Raw genomic sequence first — 25,859 nt, 5'->3', positions numbered from 1 at the left:
CAATAATCCTTCTATCTTAGTACCTTGTTTAATTTCCTTTAAAGGGTTTGTAAAATGTAAACATTATATCTACTGCCGTCCACCATCAATATCATACAAATCTTGTTAGTATGAAATCACTTCTTTCGCTATCACTCAATCATCTCATTATAAACGTTTACTTTTCACTTCTTGGTATGAAACAATTCTTGAAAAAACTGCTTTAGATTCAAGAAACGGTTTTCAATGGAATACAATCCACAAAAAAAAACGAACCAGTTAGCAATTAGACACATCACTCACCGGCCTGCCAACCCTTTATTAGGCACGTTTTTTACGTTTAAAATCCAAATTCACAGCAATCAAAAGACCCTAAAAGATTCACACTCTCATGGACCCCACATGCGTTCATAACTTTCCACCATGTGATCATCGATTTCAAGAACTGAAAAGTGACGAATAGTCGAATACCCACAAAATCAATCATCTTTTATCCAAACAAGAAAGTAATCCCACTTTCATATAAAGAAGATCGATGAAAAATGGAGATTTGTTCTCTCGAAATCATTCTCAAAAGTAATCCCACTTTCCAATTACAGATTTACAAGCATACGATCCGTGATCATGATGAACTAATTATCTAATTTACTACCCTACCCTTTTCCAAACCAGACTTCATATGTGCAAAATTGTTACTTTTCTTTTGATCAAAAAGGGCAATTTCGTCATCAGAAACTGGTGTGCCAGATGGCGTCATCACCTTCACCACACACCTGGTGTACATCCTTCATTCTTTCAACTGATTTGCATATCCCACTACAACTCCAATCGAATGAAGCTGCACACATGTTTCCTGCTTGTGCTTTCCACTCGCAATCTATTTGGATAAAAAAGAAGTTATCAAACATTCAATTCAAAGATTAATTAACAATTTATTTCAATGAAAGTATATTAAAATGGAAGCATATAAAGAATTAAAGATAATTTACTTATTTTACTAATGTTCAATGCTTTGATCCCATTTTTTAAATGAACTTGTAGTTGTAGGGTTTCGAGTCCCTAATAAAGAAAGTAGTCTTTTACCAAAAATAGAAATCAAGAAAGTATACTCGTAATGTTCATTTGTGACCTAATGAGAAAAACGTAAATTATTTGGGACATAAATTAGTGGAAAGTTGGAAATTGTTTCAAGATTACAACATTTAGCACGTGTACAACGTCTTTCGTTATAAACATGGACTTTTCATTATAAGGATGATCTTCATTTCACTTAAGAGTGACACTTGATTTTTACAACATATTATCGTATCTAACATTTATCAAATGTTAAGTTAGTGTTCTTAACGTCTATTCAAAGAAACAATGTGAGTTGCATGGGCTTGAAAAGGAACGACACGGTTTCTCCCCCTCTAAGTTAATCCTCATGTTTAGCAAAGTTACTAGGGTCTCTTATGGGATGTATGATTTTAAAAGAAAAAAAAACACTTCTGACAACTTCTGGCTGCGTCGCGCAAAACACTTGGCCTTTCACAGTTATTTGTTTTTTAAAAGACTTCTGACTTAAAAATTGTTGTGGGTATGCTGCGCAGCATTAGACCATCCTCTTCAAATTACTTCCCACTTTACTTTATTATTCAACATAGATTTGTTTTAATTTTTTTCAACGTGTTTATTATTTTAATAACAATTCATGTATACTTTACATAATTTCAAAACTGTTTGGTAAATTACATTCTAATATTGTTTTGTGATACATTGTCTATAACCAATATTAATAAATTATAAAGTTAATTACTAAAATTACCAGATCTATTGAAGCTAACTGAAGAAATAACCATTGTTTTGGAAAATTTAACAAAATGAACATTTTGTTCACTAAATTAACAATTTTATTTATTGTTATTTAGCAATTATTATGTTTAATTATTTTATATAAACGTGTTTAAAAATCATATCATCACAATGATCTTTAACAATTAGTATGGTTAATTTTAGTTTATTTCAACAGCCTGCAGACGTTAAAAAACAGACTTTTTATTGCAGTTTGCAGACGTTTGGTCCACCTCATCAACTGCAGAGGGTTGAAGATGTTGTCTATAGACTACAGACGTTTTAGCTTCGAAAAACAAACAACACCTTAGTTTCTAGCTTTAAGGCCCTGTTTGGCAAACTGGCTGAAAAGCTAGCTGGTAGCTAATATCCTAGCTTATGAATTAATACTTAATAGTGTTTGGTGAAAAGTAGCTTATAAGCTAGATTGCAAATGTAAAATGACATAAATAGACATTTTTAGATATATAACTAAAAGCAAAAAAAAATATACTAAACGAGCTACGAGGTTTTGGAACCAAATTTTTGTTGTTCGAAAATAAAATAGATATAATTAAGGTCATATTTGGAATACTTTTGAAAAAGCCCCATAAGCTTACTAAAAACTATCTCAAAGTAGCTTATCAAAAAGTTAGCTTATAAGCTAGTTCATAAACTAAAATGTGCTTATGAAGTCAAGTTAAAGTCAAAGAGAAAGAGGTAATTATAGCTTGTATAAATAGCTAGTGTGTTTTTGTTTCCCATTCGTAATAATTCAACAAAAGTTATATACTTTTGCTACTTTTATCACCATAAGGGCTAACATATACTTCAACAACATTCTCCCTTCGAACTCTTAAATCTATCTAAAAATTTCAAAAATCTTATCTTTTTTATATCTACAATATTCTTTGTGACATGTGAAGGAAACCATTATATATGAGGTGGTTGGAATTTTTACCCGGGGGTGTTTGGCAACAAAGGCTTCGATCATCAACATGTTCAACATCAAGACCGATAAACCAAGACCCTAATGAAACATCTTCATTTGCATACTTGTGAAGTATGTTCCTAAAAAAAGTTGAGAATTAGATTTAGACAAAAAAAATAATAATAATATTAAAGTTGACCAAAAGTGCTAACCGGTTGACTGAAATAAAAGTGGCCAAATCTTTGGAAATCGCATATATTTGTCCCGTTGCATGCCTAAAATACTTGTTTCCATCTTCTCCAAATTTCCAGTATTCGGGTTCATGGTATTTCACCCCTCTATATATTTAACAAATACAAAACAAGGGTAAAATGGTCTTTTTTCAAAGTAAAAGATATTTACATATCCACATAACTAAATTATAAATCTTACTTCTGTGCAAGGACAGGACCCGATTTCATGCAACCAATATAAACACGAGGTTTTGAACGATGACGAAGCAAGGTGGAGCCAATCATTCCTGTAGAAAATGACCAAATTACCCTCCTAACCTATTTTAAAGATTTGTTAAATAGATTATAAGTTTGGCTAACCAAGATTGATATGAACATCATCATCGACTTTGATGTAGAAATCAGCATCCCACTTTGCAGCAACAGTTGAGAAATAAATTTGAGTTTTAGAAGACAACTCATGGTATCCCTCCACGTGGTTCTTCAAGTTCAAAATGGTTAATTAGGAAAAATGTCTTGAAGGGTATTTTTGTCATTTGATAAATAAATGGAAGAATAGATACCAGGCGTAGAAAATCTTGATGTTGTTTGTCTTCGATATCAATGGCATCATCCAAAAGCCCTCCCGATGTTGCACTAAATCACAAACAATATTAAAATTAGGGTTTTCAAACACAAGAAATAGCAACGTATTGTTTTGATTTGTTTATTATATTGTTTAAAAAATCTACCAAATTAATTACTAATAATTAATACCCACCTGTGTCCTATGACAAATCGTATGATAATTCCCTTTTCTTTCTCCAATCGAAGTAAATCCTTTCCTGAATCGATAAAAACAACAAGTTTTACATGAAGAACGCAAAAGTAAATAAACACAATTCGAAAAGTATCAAAAAAAGAAATTGAAATTAAAACCTTGAGGCATCCATGTTTCTCTAATGGATTCTCTTCTCTTTCTGCTGCTAAATGCTGTCATGATCCCCATCACAAAGAAATACTTTTGGTGTTGATTTGATGATTCGGGTCTCTTTGCAGATCTTGCTGACGCAAGCTCTGTTTCTAGTGAAGAGATTGTTTTATCTAATGTCCTGAAAGTTTTTATTGTTTTAGAAATTATGAGATTGTTTTGTGTAATTTAAGACATTTGATGATTTGTAGTTTCTTGATATAATGTAAACAAGTGAAAGAAGAAAGTTTTACATGATGACATCATGCGTATGTGAAACTTGAGAGAGAATATCTTTAGAATCCTGTAAAAAAAATTAAAATATTGTAGAGTTAGAGGTGTAAATGAAGCAAAAGTATAATGTTATAATAGGAAATATATCGATTACATGCCTCGTTATCGCACTCAATAACATGATCCACTTGTTTTTGTTTCTCATCCACTTTGATATGAATGGAATTTATTCCAAACCTACAATAATAAAATGAAAAACATAATTATGACACTTGTAAACAATTGAGCTTTATTTTGTTTTCAAGAATGATTAAAACAAGAGCTTATCCAATTTGAACACACCAATTCTCAAGATTATTTTCAAGCCAAAAAGTAGCTTATAAAAAGCTACTAGTACTAGCTTTTCAAGATTTTTTTTAAAATTTTTTCCAAATATATCCATAGTTAACTATAAAAATCATATTCTTCTAAAGTTGTGTTTGGCGCGCCACAGATAAGTTAGCTTATTTTTTGAGTTTTTTTTAAAAAGCTACTTAGACTAGCTTTTTAGGAGCTCTTTTAAAAATTTTCAAATATGCCCTTTAATTAATTATAGAAAACATATTCTTTTGAATGCTCTTTTACGTCATTTAATATCTTTTATTTAGTTTTACCAAACATCAAATTTTATTAGCTAGTTTTTCAGCTATCAGTTAGCTTTTCATATAACAACTAGCTTTTTAACTAGTACGCCAAACATAACCTAAATATCGTTTTATATATTCCAGCTAGCTTATCATCTAGTTTTTACCATAACTATTTTTATCAGCTATCTTATAAGCTAGCAGTTATTTTTTCAACTATCAGCTAGTACAATAAGCTCTACGGGTTTAAAAGAGTAAGGCTATGTTTGGCATACTAGCTGACAGCTGAAAAGCTAGTTGATGACTGTAAAGCTAGTTGTTAAATAAAAAGCTAGCTGATATTGATAAAAAATAATGTTTGGTAAAACTAGCTGCAATATATAAAATGACATAAAATGACATTTAAAAGAATGTGTTTCAAACATAGCCATAAAAGGACATTTAAAAGGACATAAAATGACATTTAAAAGGATATAAAATGACATAATTAATTAAGGGTATATTTGAAAATTTTGAAAAAAAGCTCCTAAAACGCTAGTCTAAATAGCTTTTTAAAAAGCTAGCTTATAAGCTACTTTTTGGTTTGCCAAACAGGACAACTTAAAAAAACTCGAAAAATAAGGTAGCTTATCAACAGTGGCCCAAAACACAGCCTAAATAAGCTCAATCTTTCAATGCCTATAATTGGTTTTTATGTGCTCTAAAAGTTTCATGGAGTCTTATCTTTGTATGTAATGTAACTTTAGAATACAATTAAGCCATAGGAAAAAAAAAAAGTAATCTTTTATTTTTCTTATGCCATCTTGGACATGTTCTAATCTATGATTCCACCATCTTTATCCCCTTTGTTTCCTACTTTCTTTTATTTATGTTTAATGTAAACCTTTTTCACCACATGTTTAAAAGAAACTGCATTTACAATTCGGAATATGCTTATTGATTTAAGGTTTAAGAAAAACCCAAATCCAAGTGAAGCAGTTTAACAACACCAAATCGCATAATTCATAATTCATAATTCTATTCGATTCATTTTCATAAAATAAGCTTCCAAGAAAGTGACATCGAACCAATAAAATAGATGAAACATTCGATCAACAACAAACAAACCATCGCCATTCCCCATCTGGGTCCAGTTCAAATAAAAGAAATTAAAATAAAAATTTATAAAAATTGCACACAACATTCATCCAAATTTCGAAATACGAATACAAACAAACTTCAAGAATCTAGGGAAACATCAAACTCGAACACCATATCTGTAATTAAGAACACAAGAGTGTAGTTTACATACCTGTTAATGAAGATGACACCGAAACAAAAACTAACAATGCAGAAGACTGCAACCCATCTGGCGGAGACGCCGCCGGAGCTGGACCCGAGCTTGTAGTTATGGGTTTGTTTGGCCCCATACTTAAACCCCATCTCGGAAAAAAGAGAGCTTTTTTCTTCTTTATGCTAATAGTAAAGATAAAATCAAAAAAGATATGTGTTTTTGTTTTTGTTTTTGATTTTGATTTTGATTTTGGTTTTGTTTTTGTATCGGTTTTCTTTTAATCGGGTGTTAAAGAGCAGCAAGAACATGAAACGCCATGGGAGGAGACATCGAGGAGAAAAGGCAGCAAGATTGAAGGAGAGAATGAAGGAAGAGGAAAGGTGTTTGTTTGAAAAAGGGTACAATATACAGACATCAATGGACAAATGCGGCTAAACTTCAATCAGATTTAATGTTGTACACCTCGAATCTTAATGCAATAATTCGATTCTGAAATGGGTTTTATAATTTAACTCGTAGTGGGTAACATGTTTGGCTCAAGATCTTTAATTTGAAAAATCGTGATTAATTTTATATATAAAATTTATTTTGAATCCCAATGATGCTCGCACAAGCGTACAAACGTATGACAGAAGTTTTCGTGTTTCTGTATATGATTTTTGGGATAAATAATGACTATTCAATTATCTTTTTCTTTCCCAATTCGAGTTATACTTTTTGAATGGATTATTTTATCAAAAAATAGTCGTTTTTGCGTCCTTTTAAAGTTTCTTTTATACATCGTTTAATAGTATTTATTTTGGCTAAACAATAAATTATATTAAATTTGTAAGTATACTATTTCTACATGTTTTTTTATGATGCTTTTACAAAGAATATAACAAGATATATAAATAGTCGTATATTTTCAATTATGGTTAATGATTAGTCATCCAATAATTAACAATATGTACTCTTTCGGTGAATAATACACAATAACTATGATGAAATTATGACAAGGTTAGTCTAATAAGTACAAGATGCAATGCACATTTTAATTTGAATTATTTTTTTTACAACAAAATGTTTATTGCTACTAATTTTATGCATTCTTTGTATCTACAATTGGCTTTCATCCAATAATTAATAATAGGTACTCGTTCGGTGAATAATACACATAACTATAATGACATTATGATAAGGTTAGTCTAATTAAGTACAAGATGCAATGCACATTTTAATTTGAATTATTTTTTTAAGTAAATTAAACGAATGGTCTCTATGGTTTATGGTAATTTACGCGTTTGGTCCCAAACTTATTTTTTTAACTTGGAAAGTCCTTATTTTTTGTTTTTGTTATGTGCTTGGTCCCTATCTTACCTAAAAAAATTATTTTGCCCTTGATTTTTTTAATTTATTTAAATAAACACACCACAATCTCACCCCATCATCTTACCTTACATATCTTAGCATTTTTCCCTATTTAAATAACAGTCTTTTTAGATAAGACAGAGACCAAACGTGTAACAAAAACAAACAACAGAGACCAAACGCGTAACAAAAACAAGTAGAGACTTTATCAGTTAAAAAATAAGTTAGGGACCAAATGTGCAAATTACCCCAAACCATAGGGACCATTCGTATAATTTACTCTATTTTTTTTTTTTACAACAAAATGTTTAATGCTACTAGTTTTATTCATTGTTTGTATCTACAATCGGCTTTCATTCCTTATATCTATTTATTCTTAATGAATTTTCAAACATATATTGTCAATTAGAATACAAATTTTATTAAGTAAATATTCAAAAAGAGAAAATAAAGAAAGTTCAAATTTGAAAAAACATAGCACAAGAAACCAAATTGTGGACGACATATTTGTAGAAAAGAAATATATATTTACATAGATAGATAGAGTTTGTTATTAAGTTTAAGTGTTGTAGGGGTGAGCAAAAACCGCACCGCAACAAAAATTAACCGCAAAAAACGCATAAACCGCAACCGATTAACCGCAACCGCAATAAAAACCGATGGTGAGGTTTTCTTTTTTCCAAAAACCGCAAACTTGCGGTGCGGTGCGGTTATTGATTTTCAAAAACCGCAAAAAAAACCGCACCGCACCGTATATATTATATATAATTTTTTTTAATTATTAACATATTAAATATTAAAAATAAGACAGGTTTCATAGATGAAAGATGGATAAATACCATAAGACAAAAGTATTTTATGTTTAACGTTAAAAAATAGTGAAATTAGACAATTTTAAGATATTTATTGTTACTTACTATTGGTTTGATGTTTTTAAGATATTAGTTGTTTGTAATTTAAGTTAATTTTCTTATACCTTAAGGTTTTTTATATTATTACAAGTAATATATTTGAACTCTTAAAACCGTTTAAGCTCTAAACCATGGTTAAAAACCACACAAAATAACGACACCAAATTCATGCGGTTAATAACCGCAACACAAAAAAAACAAAACCGCACCGCAAAAATAATCGTCTAACCGCACCGCAAAAATAACCGCATCATGCGGTTTTGAAAATGGATTAACCGCATTTGCGGTTAATGGTGAGGTTTTAGCTAATAACCGCACCGAACCGCACCGCGCTCACCCCTAGAGTGTTGTATTACATCTTATTAAGTTTGTTATTAAGTTTGAGTGTTGTATTAACATCAGTTTCATATTATTTTTTTCTTATCCCACAAACAGACAAACTTATAGGAATGGTCACCTCTAACTATCTATCATCCCTTTCATTTTTTTAATAACTAAATATGTATAAATAATATATCAATATCATACTTTATTTATAAGGAATTAAAAAACATAAATTTTAATATTATATATATATATATATATATATATATATATATATATATATATATATAAATTAAAAATGAAGAAAAAAAAGAATTATGATATAGTCTCCTCGTGCGGTTCCCTTACCACACTAATTATCAATTAGAGGGTGTGGTGTTCCCCTCATACCATACTGTCATATCACATCTACCGTATGGTGCGGTGGCGTCACACCTATCCATCTAAACGATTTCTTGGTAAGCAATTTCAACATATACACCATATTTGTTGTGAAAATACATATTTTACAAATATACTTATATAATTTTTGAGTAAACTGTAAAATTGGTCCATGTTATTTGTTGAAGACAATGGATAAAGTTCAAAAAAAAAAATTAACTTTGCATTATTAGTCCAAAACATAAAACATTTTGTGGATTTAATCCTTAATAAACTTAAAATAATATTATACCTTTTAAAGTTCTTTTTTTATATTTTTCAAGATTGTTTTGATAATTTAAATGGTTCCCTAGCATTCACTATGACTCTCCGATATTGTAAGTTTTGGGGGAGAGAGTTTACCTTTGGCGATGATATTAAGCAGCCTCTTTCGGAACGAAGTCGAGCACCCTTCTTCTAGACAACCTTTGACTGAAACTCAAAAGGTTTGAACTTGAGACCTCCCATGCAGGGTGCCTAAGTGTTACTGGGTGAGCCACCAGGGTGTTGGTTATATTTTGATATTTTAATAATTATTAAATAACTATTATGCCCACCCTCTCTCTCTCTCTCTCTCTCTCTCTCTCTCTCTCTCTCTCTCTCTCTCTCTCTCTCTCTCTCTCTCTCTCTCTCTCTCTCTCTCTCTCTCTCCTACTAGAAAGAAGTTTAACACAAACCTTGAAATAGATTTGCAAAATCGAAAATCTTTTTTTATTGTTTTTTTTTAATTTATGGGTTTATAAATACAAATGTTCCTTTGATTTACAAACAAAATGAGAGATTGATCAAACTCTGAAAACACACTGAGGTTAATTTGATTTAACAAGATAAACCATAAATAGAAATCCCTATACCATAAGCGTTAATAAAATCCCCATGCATTGAACATTTTGACATTAAAACCCGCAATTTATTATCAGGTATCTCCATAAATCATGAATAAATAAACTTTTAGCACACGAAAGTTAACCATAAGGCTATCAAGAGCTATCACCACTCAACCACTCCAAAAGTGATGTCACATAATCGCCACGTCACTATCATTTCCTTACCACACACTTAGGAAATGACCACCACTTCACTTCACATTTCTATACTTGTACAATGTGTTTTACATTTAAGATAAAGAGGGATAAAGATAAGAAGAAAGAGTGGGGGAGAGAGGGGAAGAAGAAAGAGATGGAGAGGATAAGAAGAGAAAGATATAGAAAGAATTAGGCGTCAAGTAGCATGAAACAAACCATGACCACCAACACCACGCACAATACCGCCACCCATAGTGGTGTTCACGTGCATCATGCTCGGTTATAACGTCGGTACCCCTTAGTAGCTTAATATGAATAAAATCAACGAAATACATAGGGATCGTCAAATCCATAACTTGCAACAACCTCATCGTGTTCAACCCAACCTAAAAAAATCTTTAGAACTTTTCAAAAATTAGATTACCCTTGAACAAAATCAATAAAATCCACGATAATCTTCAAACCAAGAACATGCAACAATCTCATCTTCTTTAACCTAACTTAGGAGCTTTTTTGAACTTCTTTTCAACCTTTAAATCATGAAAAAATAAATAAAGAAAATAAAAAAACAATGACCCATCTGGAACATAGTGTTAGGGTTTTTTCTTTTCTCTACGATTCAACTATGTCTACGATAAAAAATATAAAAAAAAATAAGATATAAGGATAGAAGAGATATGAGAGATGAGCGAATTCGACGACAAGATTCTGGTCGGGGTCATTGACGTTAGGGGGAGAGAGTGAGAGACCCAAAATAACAACCAAATGAGTGGTGGGGAACAAAAAAGTAAGAGAGATGCAGTGGTGGGTGCATTGGCAAGATGGTGGTAACGACAATGAGATTACCAGAGAAGGTGTTTTTTTTTTTTGAAGAGTCGACGCAGACACACAAATTTTAGATATATGCTAATACAACTTTAGTTGTATATGAAGATGAAAGAAATAACCGAAGATAAATTGGCATTTGACTAATTGGTTGTTATTTTTTAAAATAAAACGAGTAGGTCACTAGCCCGGGGAACTAAACTTGCTTAACGAAGAAAATGTATGGAGCAATTTGCAAATATATAAAAGTCATATGACCAAAGCGTGAAACCAAAAACTTTTAGGAAAAATACATGGCAATATATTGAAGGGCTTTGTGGGAGACATAATTTCTAAATTTTTTGTTTGGTAGGGATTATTTTTGTAATTTTTTTAAACACATGCAACGTTTCTATAAAAACAATTGCATAAGGACCTTTTCTATAAATTATATGTACACAATTTTTGTAATTTAGTTTCCACACGGGGTCAAACCAACCAATACACAAAAATCTTAAACATATGGGTTATTATATATATATATATATATATATATATATATATATATATATATATATATATATATATATATATATATATATTTCACACGGATATTTTCTGTACATTACAAATTTATAGGGACTAAATCTGCCAAAATCCGAAGCATATGTGACGAAACTTAAAAACCTTACTGTTCCTAATATAAAATAATTATAATTTTTTATAGTTAAGAATTAAATAATTAGTTATGAAAATATTTTTTAATAACTAATCTATAAATTTATATATAAAATGTTATATATATATATATATATATATATATATATATATATATATATATATATATAGAGAGAGAGAGAGAGAGAGAGAGAGAGAGACAGTTAGGTTCAAATGTTTTCACTATCTATTGTTGAAGATGTAATTAATGTATATTAAAATATCCATTATATATCTTAAAATATTCACTATTATGGACTAATCATTTTAGTTATTTTAAGAAAATAATTAATGTATATTAAATGTTGAAGATGTAATTAATATCCGTTATATCTTCAACATGTAATATGTATTAATTACTTTCTTAAAATAACTAAAATGATTGGTCCATAATCAATCATACATGCACACAATAGATAGTGAAAACAAAATAACCTAACCTTATATATATATATATATATATATATATATATATATATATATATATATATACATATATATATATATATATATATATATATATATATATATAAACCCTATACCAAAACCAAATCAAATAAAGTATGCTTATTCGGTTAACCAAACCAAATAACCCCAACTAAACAAACCAAACATTATTTGGATCGATTTAGTTATTCAGTTTCTGTTTTTTATGACACCTCTACACACAGGGGAGAGAGAGAGAGAGAGAGAGAGAGAGAGAGAGAGAATGCTTTTCTCTAGCCTGCTCCACCGAGTAAAATGAAATTAGGGACCCCAACATGAGGGGTGTGGTGTTTGTAGGTAATCATCATGTCTACCTCATCATCGGGCATGTGCGTCACATAGCGTTATAGGTCTGAAACATGTGAAAAAATTTTGGCATCAAGATTAATTTAATTGGTATTATATAACATTTAACTATTTAGTTAAACTAACATCTATATTGTATTATATTATCACTAGGCTTTAAGATTTATATTCTGAAGACAAGGAATAATGTAAAAATGTAATTTTTTCCAGAATAGATCGGTTGAGGTCTTAAAATGATCAAATGTAAGGGTTTTGGGAAAAACTTGGTGCCATGACGCGGTGAATTGGCCACCACGACATGGCATGCCAATGCATGAAACACGTATCTGGATGGCTTCCATGACGTGACAAGAAGAAGGCCACGATGTGGAAGCGACTACAGCCCAATGCCATAATTTTTAGTGTTTCTTCCATATTTAAACACCTAATCTCTAGGATTATGGCATCTTCTTTAGCTTCCAACTCCTCACCACGAAATGCTAGCCTCCACGAAGATTAGAAAGCTTGTTCTCTTGATTTGAAGCTTATTCTTTGGATTTTGGTGAAGCTTGAGAAGAAGGAAGTTCACAAGGAAGCAAGGAGCTGGTTTGGATCTATCATTGTTTTCACTTTTCGAAGCTACTTGGGGTATAAAGTTCTCACATTGACATCTCTTCCTCTGATTCAAGTTTGTGGTCATTTTTAGTGGTTTTGGTTCTTTCCATGAATGATCTTGGAGTTTGAGGAACTCCAGAGCTTGATATGGCTCTCTAATGGTCCATGGGTTCTGTTGAGTGAGAAAAGGCCTTAGTTTGAATGATTATTGGTCCCCATGCATAAGTTTTGGCCCCATTAAGGAGTTAATGGACTTATGGTTATAGATTTAGCCTTACAATGGAGTCCTAATGGATAAAGTTGGAAACTTTATCCATTAAGTCATTGAAAAGAAATGGATTTGAAGTTTTAGGTTTAGATTTATAAGGATTAAGCACATAATGAAGAATATGACAATCTTCCAGTTCCCAAGACGTGGCAATGGGCTTGCCACAACATGGTGGTTCTCTTTTTCATGTCTGTTCTGTCTTGGTATTCCCACGATGTGGCCAAGATGTGACAACCCGATATTTCAAATCAATGTAATGACCTAAAAACTCAAGAATTGTAATCTCTTTTGATATAATGAAATTATCTTCAAAAATAAAATGTTCAAAAGTCTCTACTGGATTGTATAAATGATAGATATCATGTCAAGGGTTTCAGAAATATAAAGAACACTAAAATCCGAGTTATTAGGAAGAAGTTATGACCAACCTAAGATTCACAACAAAATCGTCAATACAGTTAAACGTAAAACGCGAAGTTTCAATACAATAATTTTTAGCCTTAGGTATCTAAATGAAAATTGTAGATATCATTAAACCGTAAACGTATGTGAAAAGAACGTCCAAGTCTGACTCTGTATGAGGAAGTTATGATTTTTCCAAGTTCCGGATATAGCAGTAGACAGCTAAAAACTCGAAATAGAGATCGAGAGACTTTTGGCCGAAACAACCTAAATGAGAATCGAATATCTCAACAATAGTAGTGCAACGGTAAAAAGTCTGACGAAAACGGACGTCGAATAAAGAAGTTATGGATTTATGACGGAGATTTCGTGTCCCGGCATGTTAAAAATAATTAATTAAAAATAAATTCAAAATTAGCCGACGAAATCTAAACGAGAGTTGTAGAGCGTATTCTCACCTACGCGTGCATATATAGAACGTCGAAAATGGAGCTCGCACGCGGAAGTTACGGATTTTACAAGTTCGAGACACAAAATCTGAGGCTGTCAGGCTGGCCACGACGTGGTACAGATGGTCATGACGTGGGACCATGACTGATGGGTTTTCAGGCTTGGTAGTAGACGTCTCATCCATGGAAGGGGATAGGATCAACTCCACGATGTGGGCAACCCTTTTTCCACAACGTGGGACCCAAAAATTGGGCTATAAATAGAGCTCAAAGGGTTCTGGGTTTCATCGCTTAATTCTCTTCTTTCTCGTGCTGAAGCTCTGTGTTTAAACCCTCGATGCCATCCTGAATCCCCGATCTTCACATCCAAGTTCCAAAGGAAGGTTTTACACTCCCGAGATTTCTGAGATTCCCGAGAAATCAACTTTCTCAAGCCGAAGTTCTGCTCGGTTTTTGTCTCACCTTCTTCAATCTATCAAGTGAGTTCATACCCCTATAACTACGTTTTCAAATGTTTTGTAAATGCTTTTATACACTTTTAAAGGGGGGGGGGGGGGGGAATACAAGTACACACACGGTTATCCTCGTGTGAAAAACATCAATCTTTTGCTATACTTTTGTTATATAATAAATCATATGTGATTTATAACTATCGTACGAAAACGTTCTCATACAACATATCACGATAAAACTTGTCTTTTTGGAATGAAACATGTTGTTATATAAATATCAAACACTTTATTTATATTTTGTGTATAAATGTTCAATAATGTTATTACAATTGTTATACTTTACATACAAAGTCGACACTACACTAGGGTTTATCATACAAACGGATCATACTTTTGGAAAAACTATAATAGGTATAGTTTACTAGATATTCATGAGATTTTACATACTATAAGTACTATATCAAGGAAATACTTTCATATACAAGAATGAATGGACTTTTCATACGTAAATCTATTTGATACTAAGTTTTGTGAGACTTTCAACTTCACATACTTTCAAGTATGCAGTTAAAGTCCTGTATTATATGCTATAATCTCTTGCAGGGAGAGCGTGATACTTGTGTATAGATCTATACGGGATTGACAATCCTGCACCTAAACTGTTAGCTACAGTTAGACCGGCAGGTCTGGGGTGACAAACGTCATAACATTCCAATGCCTGAAGAACGTTGTTACAGGCAGTCTGGGTCAATAGCATGGTTATGAAACTCACATGGAGTATTAAAAACATGTTGATTTACGGGGTTATCAAATGCCTTAGTGATTTTATAAATACATAAATCTACTATTCTAGGCATGAAAAACACTATTTCATTACAGTTTTGGAACTTTTAAACTACCACACACTTATGGAAAAATATTGGATTTCTAGAAGCAAACATTCAAAACAGTCGGGTCTTGGTAGAAGACTACTTTTATACTAGTAGGAAATATAGGATTTTCTAGGTGTTTTTAAACATCTACAAACAATTTCATTCAAAATTATACAAACATTGACATTAAATACTTATGAACTCACCTGCTTAAATGTTGATCTACTCTTTCAAATCTACTTCTATTTCTCAGGAATTCAGTAATACAGGTAAACTTCAGCTTTTGGAGAAGTGACGCTAAGGCGTCAGTTTAAAACTCATTTTGTCATCATATTGTAATTTGTTTTGAAACAAGTATCACTCAACAATTTAACTTTAAAATTATATATATATATATATATATATATATATATATATATATATGATGGTTGTTTTACTTTCTTTAATATGTATTCAATTGTTACGATACTACATGAAGTCATCCGCCCTCGAACGAATCCGCCATTCTGGTTTGGGGGTGTGACACAAGAGGTCTCCATGTTGTGGCGAGTATTAACTTGGTTAACCATTGACCGTTGACTTTTGACTAGTTTGAATTTGGTTTAAACTTGAGGGACTTGGGTTATTGATTAATGAATTATCTATATTGGTGTTAGTTGGTTCGCGAGGGTGATTAGTGCAAGGAAGTAGGGGTATTGTTCTACTTCCTTGGGCAACCGTTTCAGGTGAGTTTCCTCATTATACTATGTATTGCAATATATATCCTTATATGTTAGAATATAGGAGTAGTGATATGCTAGTTATAGTACTAGGGGTCGTTGATCGTCTAGTTGACTGCTCTAGGGGTTGTAAGTAGTCATGTATGATAATGTAACGCACTAAAAATTCAAGCCAATTTAAACTTTTCAAAGACAACCCAGTTTCGTTAAGTCATTACAAAAAGGTTTTCAATACAATTATTATCAGAGTCTTCCCAGAACCATATCATAAAACATAAACATGAGGAGCGGTATGATCATGCCTTCGCCTTGCCACGGTCTCTTGAAGTACCTGAAAAACATTAAACCACAACTGTAAGCCCGAAAGCTTAGTGAGATACCCCCAAAATACCAACCACACATAACATATCATAACCGAACAGAACAGCCATGCACTTTGGGTCTACTGTGTGACTGGTCCGCCACACCGGGCCTTCAGTCCACCTGGTCTACCCTCTGAGTCTAGCCATATCCATCGAGTCTGCAGTGTGGTTGGTCCGCCCGCACCGGGCTTTCAACCCACCTGGTCCACTCTCTGAGTCTACGGTATGACTGGTCCGCCCGCACCGGGCCTTCAGTCAGCCTGGTCCACTCTCTGAGCCTCGACACGTCTGGCCCGCCCTTGTGGGGCCTACAGCCTATTCGGACCGCTCGTTGGGCCTTCGGGATAACAGGTCTGCCCTGGGTATGTTGGCCTACAGCAAAAAGCAGGACCCGCCTCAACCCAACCCCAGTCCAACAACCATGTGCACATAAACATACAATCATATAACAATACGCATCCAATCAAACCGATCTAGCAGATCACATAACATAACATCATCCTAACCAGGATACCGACCTAACCGGTCACTAGCATAGCATCATCCTATATACCATGATACCGACCTTAACCTGGTCTCTAACATATACCATCCTAACTACGAGGATGCAAACATAGCAAAGCAATAACATAACAACGATACCCGGATTACAATACGATAAAGGGCCGGCCTTGGTGCCTTAGACCCTGTTGATATAGTGAGGATAACTCACCTCGCAACTGCTGACTGAAAAGATAAGATCACGCTGCTCCAACCTCCGACACGAACTCCACCACTGATAATACCAAAAGACTGAACTCAATAAATACCAATAATTACCAAAATACCCCTGGAAGCCAACTGGTCAACTCTTGGTCAAAGTCAAAGTCCTCAGTCAAAGTCAACTTCCTGACTGACTCTACTCGTCGAGTCAGCCCGCTAACTCGTCGAGTCCCCATGCTCTGAAAACTCCCATATCGCGACCCAACTCGCCGAGTCGCCCCAAGACTCGCCGAGTCCCACGAACTCTGAGTCACTTCCTGCTCAACTCACTGAGTCGTCCCTCGACTCACTGATTCACAGCTCAACCAGGAAAGGTGAGGACCTCACGACCAGACTCGCCGAGTCCAAGAACAGACTCGCCGAGTCCAAGGCTATCTTCAACCAACTTGCCGAGTTGTTCTTCCAACTCGTCGAGTTTCTGTCTATCTTCAAGCAACTCGCCGAGTACACCCATGTGACTCGCCGAGTACCACTAGCTCTTAATCCATTCAGTGGCTTAGCAATGCAGGGGCTCCAATCCATAGATCTACCCTTCTACAAGCTGTTCCTCACGTAAATTTGCAAACTTTACGTGAATCCAAAGAGATCTAAGCATAATACACTCTTGGGCTAGGGTTTGGGACCAAAAGGCTTCATCAACAACTCTTAAATAGGGACTTTATGCTCTTTTGGATCATCACTACTCTAGATCTGAGGTAGCAACCACAGATCCAACCTCCAAACTCAAGATAGCACTAGATATACTCCCAAAAATCCCACATATGATAGATCTAGACGGATAACAGCTCAAGCAACGAATCATTACCTCAAGAGAAGACTCCAACAGAAGAATAAGCCAAAGCCTTGCAAAGCCCCTTGCTCCAAGCCTCTTAATCTTCAAGGATCTCTTCAACAACACTCCTTCAAGATCCAAATTCTCTCTAATTCTCTTACAAACGAATATTAGGGTTTCTGGACTTCAAGGGAGAGTAAAGAGGCCGGGGAGAGGGTATTATGTTCTTTATATAGGGCTCAACCCCCGGGATTAGGGTTTTCTCCATACAACACCAACTCACCGAGTCCACTCATGCGACTTGCCGAGTTGGTCACTTAACATGTGACCCGCAACGCGACTCGACTCACCGAGTCTATCCATCGACTCGCCGAGTCGTCCTCAAAGCCTGCTGCAGCACACAATTCCAGAAACTACTCTTGTAATGCACCTCCTGACATTAACCAATCCAGGTTTCTCCAATCACTACAACCGAAACCCTATAAACCCAACTCTTCCCCTGCGGTGTCCTGACCACCGCCTCAAGCCGGCCACCGACTTCATCCTCTGATGACCACACTTATCAACCGAGTACCACTCCATGGTACTTCACTCGTTCCAGATCACAACAATCACTTGACTCATACGAGCTAGATATAACCTTGAACCACCGGGATCTCGACCCAGTACCACACTGCTATCATTTTCCTCTCCATACATATCCTTCACCAAATTCACTGGTAAGACTTAACATGCTCCCTTTCTGAGTCCAACTCTATCCCTTCCATGCTGACAGGATGAAACATCCTTCAGCTTCAGGGCAACTCCCATGAGTTCTTCTCCGCAATCACATACACATGCTGATCTGGCTCTAGCATCCTCTGGTTGGGAAAACTCGACACACTGACGACATCTCCAAACATCCCACAGGATAAATTACCACTGCATGCATAATTTCTTGTTCACACCAAACTGGGAATCCAAGGTTCCATCCTTGCATCCCTTCCGAGCCTGTTTGGCCCTACACCCTTGGAACTCCTTCCGTGACCTCAGCAGACATCCAACCCGGATGTGATTCCATACCACCGGCGCAAACACACTGCTCAATAACCATAATTGGAACACCTCAATCATACCTCCGCACTACTGCTTTCACTTCCGTGAACTTACACTCCCTCTCGGGGCTACATACCTTTCCCTTCCCTTATCCAAGGAAATCTACTTGGCCACCTTGTCACTACAACAAGTGCCACGGTGCTCGCCCAACGCTACACCATTCCCTTATAGCATAACCGCTATCCCATGCACCACACATGCTCTGAATCTGCTCACAAGGACTCTCGATTCCATGCACTACCCTCCACTAATCATGATCAATACCCGGGGCTAGACCTTCTGATGCTATCACATCACAACATACTTATTCGATCTCCTCATACAGATCTATCAACACATGCAGAGTCTTCAGCATGACTGGACCGCCTTACCAGGCCTTCAACCAATCTGGACCACTCTTAGAACCTTCAGCATGTCTGGACCGCCCTCTAGGGCCTCCAGCTTGTCTAGACCGTCCCCGAGCCTTCGGCCAGACTGGTACGCCCACCGGCCTTGAGTCTATCTTGTCCGCTCAACTAGCATTCATCATCCCGAATTATCCCTCCTGGAAAACTCTCCCATGCATACTGTTCTAGCCCTCTAGGGGTTCCGAACTCTAACTCCATCCTACATACTCATTCACGGCCTGATCCTAGGCCTTCCACAATCAATTGCCCTTTCCACAAAACCCTTGGTCTGTATCCCGCCCCATTTTCCTATCACTTGCTCATACCAGCCTATGCTCTTGGCTGACAGAATCGCTGCTGAATCCCAACAGCTAATCAACCTCTCGTGCTTGTCGATCTTCCGGAGAATTTTCCAATTCTCCCTACTTAGAGCATTGACTATCATCCACCGGTCGCCATAACCGACCTCCCTTAACAACCTTACACAACACATTCCCTTACACGCGAAATGATTCCCACTAGAACGAGCAACCTTCACAAAATCACATATCAACACTGATCATCTCGGACTTGAAAGAAGCCCGAACTTCAGCTAACCACTCCTCAGACTGCAGATGCTACCCGACATTCAGACCAAAAGCCTGATTTCCCACTAATAATCCCCATGGATGATAACCAACGAAACTCTCAATACCAAAACCCTTAACCATACCATAATCCTCAAGGAACAACGAATACAATACCCAAAAATTCACACAACGAGACTAGCAGATATACAACACTCCATAATAATCACAAGATAACAAAATATCAAGAAGGAAACATACCCGCAGCTGCATCTGACACTGCCCGGACCTCCTCTGCTGTAAGCTGAAAAGCACGACCCTAAGCCCTCGGGGGCTCTGCTCTACCCTGACCTCCACCCGTAATCCTCAGCGTGGCCGGTGTTGGAGCCTGCACCGAGCTCCCAACCAGCTGTGGACAGTTGGCCCTCATGTGACCAACCTGATGACACTGATAGCAAATCCTCATATCTTGGGATGGGGCTGACTGATGACAATCCGTCACGTAGTGCCCCTCTCTCCCGCACTTGCGGCACGCACCACCGGACCTACAAGCTCCGGCATGACCCTTCCCGCACTTCTCACAAGTTAGACCGTTTCGGCGCCGGTTGCGACTGTACCGGAGCCTGCCTCTGTTCTCTCAATTGTAACTCGATCTCCAACTCCCGCCGCCTAGCGGCTTCCTGCAACTCCAACAATGTCTCGCACCTCTGCGTAGACACAAACTGCCTGATATCCCTCTTCAGCATACTCAGATTTCGGGACATCTGGGCCTGCTCAGAAGCAAACTCAGGGCAAAACATCGCCCTCTCAGTGAACATCCTGGTGATCTCCGTCACCGACTCAGAATTCTGCTTCAGCTCCAGGAACTCCTGAGCTAATCTCTCCCTCTCTACTCGCGGAACATAGCGAGTACTGAACATCTCTCTGAACTGATCCTAAGAAATCGCAGCTCGCTGTGCATCAGAATACGATCCCGTGGTCAACCTCCACTAATCCTTCCCCCCGAGCCTCAAAAGGTTCAGAGCACACCTCACCCTCTGATCAGCAGGGCATGAACACGTGAAGAAACACCCCTCCACGTATGACAACCATCTCATAGCAACAATCGGGTCCTGAACTCCATCGAAGGTAGGGTCTTTGTATTATCGAAGTCCCGATACTGAAAACCTCTACCGGCTCCTCCCCCTGCCGTTGCTACAGCCGATGTAGCTGTCGTGGCAGCCATCTCTGAAAGAGCTGCATAGCGCTCATCAAAATACTCGACCATGGCGGTCTTGATCGTCCCAAACAGTTCCGGAAACTCGGCCCAGAACATAGCAGCAACCTCATTATGTAGGATCTCACGAATCCTAGCATCCAACTCGTCTGTGCTCATCTGACTGATAACCTCGGGTGGTGTTGACCCACCCTGACCGCCCTCTCCTGCTCCTGATCCTGACCCGGATCCACTCCCAGCATGCCTCGTAACCACCATACTGAAAACACCACAAACATCAGATACCTCTCACTGACCCAGGAACCGACTCTCAACCCAGCCATAGGGGTTGTGACTTCCTTGATACGCGTATGGGTCCTATGCTTTCAGTAGTACGGGCCCATACTACCTGCCACACCTACCCATATTTATATCAAGTATCTCCACAAAACCCTAGAGATGAACATACACAACAAGCAACAAATCCTCGATCCTAGAGGAATACTAAATATCTCATACTAACCTACTGGTCCCACAACTCACCCGACCATGAAACTTCCACCAACTCCTGCAGCACTAGTGTATGCTAGTCATACATAACGCTGGACCCTATAGACTTTCGAATATTCAATCCTACCCTAGCTCCCAATCAAACAAGAACAGAACATAAGGCCAAATCAAACATTCTCAGGCTATAAGATCTTAATTACATATGGCCGCGATGCATACACTAAATATCTACAGTAATGATGTCAATTTCATACAAGGAAACCCTAGGCTAGCAGGCATCATATAATCAAGCAATTCTATCATGTAATTCCTGAAGATCCCTAGCCTAGCACTAGCATGCCGTTCTATCATATCACAAAAAAACAATTAACTTGTATGGTATTTTGGGGTTACTTACTGGCTCCGGCTGATCGTACCTCCGCGTCCTCTTTTACTCATTTTGAAAACCATTTTAAATTCTCTTTTGAAAACTCTCCTTGATTTGAGACTGGATTCACACGAATGTTCCTCCAATTCACTCAAACCAAGGCTCTGATACCAACTTGTAACGCTCTAAAAATTCAAGCCAATTTAAACTTTTCAAAAATAACCCAGTTTCGTTAAGTCATTACAAAAAGGTTTTCAATACAATTATTATCAGAGTCGTCCCAGAACCATATCATAAAACATAAACATGAGGAGCGGTACGATCACGCCTTCGCCTTGCCACGGTCTCCTGAAGTACCTGAAAAACATTAAACCACAACTGTAAGCCCGAAAGCTTAGTGAGATACCCCCAAAATACCAACCACATATACCACGCATAACATATCATAACCGAACAGAACAGCCATGCACTTCGGGTCTACTGTGTGACTGGTCTGCCGCACCAGGCCTTCAGTCCACCTGGTCCACCCTCCGAGTCTAGCCATATCCATCGAGTCTGTAGTGTGGTTGGTCCGCCCGCACCGGGCTTTCAACCCACCTGGTCCACTCTCTGAGTCTACGGTATGACTGGTCCGCCCGCACCGGGCCTTCAGTCGGCCTAGTCCACTCTCCGAGCCTCGACACGTCTGGTCCGCCCTCGTGGGGCCTACAGCCTATCCGGACCGCTCGCTGGGCCTTCGGGATAACAGGTCTGCCCTGGGTATGTTGGCCTACAGCACAAAGCAGGACCCGCCTTAACCCAACCCCAGTCCAACAACCATGTGCATATAAACATACAATCATATAACAATACGCATCCAATCAAACCGATCTAGCAGATCACATAACATAACATCATCCTAACCAGGATACCGACCTAACCGGTCACTAGCATAGCATCATCCTATATACCAGGATACCGACCTTAACCAGGTCTCTAACATATACCATCCTAACTACCAGGATGCAAACATAGCAAAGCAATAACATAACAACGATACCCGGATTACAATACGATAAAGGGCCGGCCTTGGTGCCTTAGACCCTGTTGATATAGTGAGGATAACTCACCTCGCAACTACTGACTGAAAAGATAAGATCACGCTGCTCCAATCTCCGACACGAACTCCACCACTGATAATACCAAAAGACTGAACTCAATAAATACCAATAATTACCAAAATACCCCTGGAAGCCAACTGGTCAACTCTTGGTCAAAGTCAAAGTCCTCAGTCAAAGTCAACTTCCTGACTGACTCTACTCGTCGAGTCAGCCCGCTAACTCGTCGAGTCCCCATGCTCTGAAGACTCCCATATCGCGATCCAACTCGCCGAGTCGCCCCAAGACTCGCCGAGTCCCACGAACTCTGAGTCACTTCCTGATCAACTCACCGAGTCGTCCCTCGACTCACTGATTCACATCTCAACCAGGAAAGGTGAGGACCTCACGACCAGACTCGCCGAGTCCAAGAACAGACTCGCCGAGTCCAAGGCTATCTTCAACCAACTTGCCGAGTTGTTCTTCTAACTCGTCGAGTTTCTGTCTATCTTCAAGCAACTCGCCGAGTACACCTATGTGACTCGCCGAGTACCACTAGCTCTTCATCTATTCAGTGGCTTTCCAAGCCATGCAGGCGCTCCAATCCATAGATCTACCCTTCTACAAGTTGTTCCTCACGTAAAGTTGCAAACTTTACGTGAATCCAAAGAGATCTAAGCATAATACACTCTTGGGCTAGGGTTTGGGACCAAAAGGCTTCATCAACAACTCTTGAATAGGGACTTTATGCTCTTTTGGATCATCACTACTCTAGATCTGAGGTAGCAACCATAGATCCAACCTCCAAACTCAAGATAGCACTAGATATACTCCCAAAAATCCCACAAATGATAGATCTAGATGGATAACAGCTCAAGCAACAAATCATTATCTCAAGAGAAGACTCCAACAGAAGAATAAGCCAAAGCCTTGCAAAGCCCCTTGCTCCAAGCCTCTTAATCTTCAAGGATCTCTTCAACAACACTCCTTCAAGATCCAAATGCTCTCTAATTCTCTCACAAATGAATATTAGGGTTTCTGGACTTCAAGGGAGAGTAAAGAGGCTGGGGAGAGGGTATTATGTTCTTTATATAGGGCTCAACCCCCAGGATTAGGGTTTTCTCCATACAGCACCAACTCGCCGAGTCCACTCATGCGACTCGCCGAGTCTACTCATGCGACTCGCCGAGTTGGTCACTTAACATGAGACCCGCAACGCGACTCAACTCGCCGAGTCTATCCATCGACTCGCCGAGTCGACCTTCTTATTTACACTTTTAGCCCTTCAACTTTACTTCTAAATTTCTGGGATGTTACAGATAAATTGAGAAACTCTTGATCTAGGCTTTCTTGCATGTTCATTGTTTGGTTGTGACTCTAGAGTGAGATCACATGTTTAACTGTCTATCTTACATTTGATTACATATAAATATGCATTCATTAGTGATCAATCATTAGTGACGTAGTGATATGGCATTCATTCACGATTAAACCGGCACGATTTTACGTATCAAGGAAAGTAAATATTTTATAAATAACTTTTTAGCCTTTGTAATCTAAATAAAAGTCGTGGTAGTCATTAAAACGACAGTGTACATATATAGAACGTACAAATCTGACTTCGTGAGAGAAAGTTATGATTCTTCAAGGTTTCAACCCAGTTGTGTGCACATAGAAATCGAATTTCAGAATGGTAGGTTATTAGACAAAATAATCTAAATTAGAATTGAAGATCTCGTAATCAGAGTCTATTGGTATAGAGAAAATTGAGAACGGAGTCAATATGTAGGAGTTATACTTTCTGCAACGATTTCTAGCAGCTTAAGCCTACCAAAAATATAAATATTTGATAGAGTGAGAATTAGTTGTTGGGGTCTAAAGGAAAGTTATACATCTCGTCGATAGATTTCCAGTAATATATAGAACGTCGAAGACGAAGCTTGTATGAAGAAGTTATGCCATTTTAAAAATCTAAAAAATCACCCGTGCGAAGTGCGCCATGCGTGCTGATGATGTGGCACCACGAGAGAGGGCCACGTGGCCATGTCAGGGCATCCCCTTTCTTCTAAGACATGTCGACGTGGACCAAGGAGATTTTGACACGTGGTACCTTCTAGAAGAGGTGCATGTGTACGAGCGATGCAACGATACATGGCAGAAACCTATATGAGCCAACACCCCCATAGGGCGTGATGCGCCCATATATGAGCGCAACTCACTTCATGTTTCTTGCCTATAAATATTCCATTCCATATATGCTTCACTCCCCATATCCCTACTCACTTTTATCTCAAATATTACTTACTTTTAGGTCCTTTTCCCTTAGTTTTTGTATTCCGGCGAAGCCCTGCAAACCCTAAGTATTCAACCAAGTAGTAGCCATCAAATAGGAGCCCTACAAGTGCGATTTCCAAACTTTGGTCAGGAGGAACCTCTATAAGTTAAACTACACACTAGTTCTTTCAATGTAACTTACATTTATAGTCATAAGCTGTTATTATGAACCCATAAATAAGAACTATCAGTAATTCCAACTTATAATAGTAATTGATCTACTTATGGGAGAGGTGACTAGAGTGGTCATGTTTACTTGGTAGTTGGATTTCAGAAAGGTTACATGCCGAAATGGTCCTGCCTC

The 25,859-nt window shown here is 37.2% G+C and overlaps 1 protein-coding gene across 1 annotated transcript; it reads right to left on the bottom strand.

Annotated features, from left to right (window-relative positions):
- Positions 1 to 467: 467 nt before the first annotated feature.
- On the bottom strand, positions 468 to 6,576 carry LOC111890532 (beta-1,6-galactosyltransferase GALT31A). The gene is made up of 11 exons (XM_023886637.3): positions 6,050 to 6,576; positions 4,294 to 4,372; positions 4,156 to 4,205; positions 3,871 to 4,043; positions 3,713 to 3,776; positions 3,516 to 3,588; positions 3,313 to 3,433; positions 3,152 to 3,239; positions 2,932 to 3,057; positions 2,750 to 2,859; positions 468 to 856 (listed from the first exon to the last, which is right to left on the bottom strand). The coding sequence occupies exons 1-11, from the start codon at positions 6,178 to 6,180 to the stop codon at positions 708 to 710; spliced, it is 1,164 nt and encodes a 387-aa protein (XP_023742405.1). The 5' UTR covers positions 6,181 to 6,576; the 3' UTR covers positions 468 to 707.
- Between the last annotated feature and the right edge of the window lie 19,283 nt (positions 6,577 to 25,859).

Source organism: Lactuca sativa, chromosome 6 (assembly GCF_002870075.4).
Source record: "Lactuca sativa cultivar Salinas chromosome 6, Lsat_Salinas_v11, whole genome shotgun sequence".
Classification (NCBI taxonomy): domain Eukaryota; kingdom Viridiplantae; phylum Streptophyta; class Magnoliopsida; order Asterales; family Asteraceae; genus Lactuca; species Lactuca sativa.
This window is presented reverse-complemented; position numbering and strand designations above follow the sequence as displayed.

Bases quoted from the DNA above. Each gene is read 5' to 3' on its own strand.
- LOC111890532 (XM_023886637.3), bottom strand. From the start codon at position 6,180: ATGGGGTTTAAGTATGGGGCCAAACAAACCCATAACTACAAGCTCGGG. The intron at 3,589-3,712 runs GTGGGTATTAAT...TTTGTGATTTAG, and splicing joins CGATTTGTCATAGGACACAG to TGCAACATCGGGAGGGCTTT. The intron at 857-2,749 runs GTAAAAATTCCA...TTATCCAAATAG, and splicing joins TTGTTGCCAAACACCCCCGG to ATTGCGAGTGGAAAGCACAA.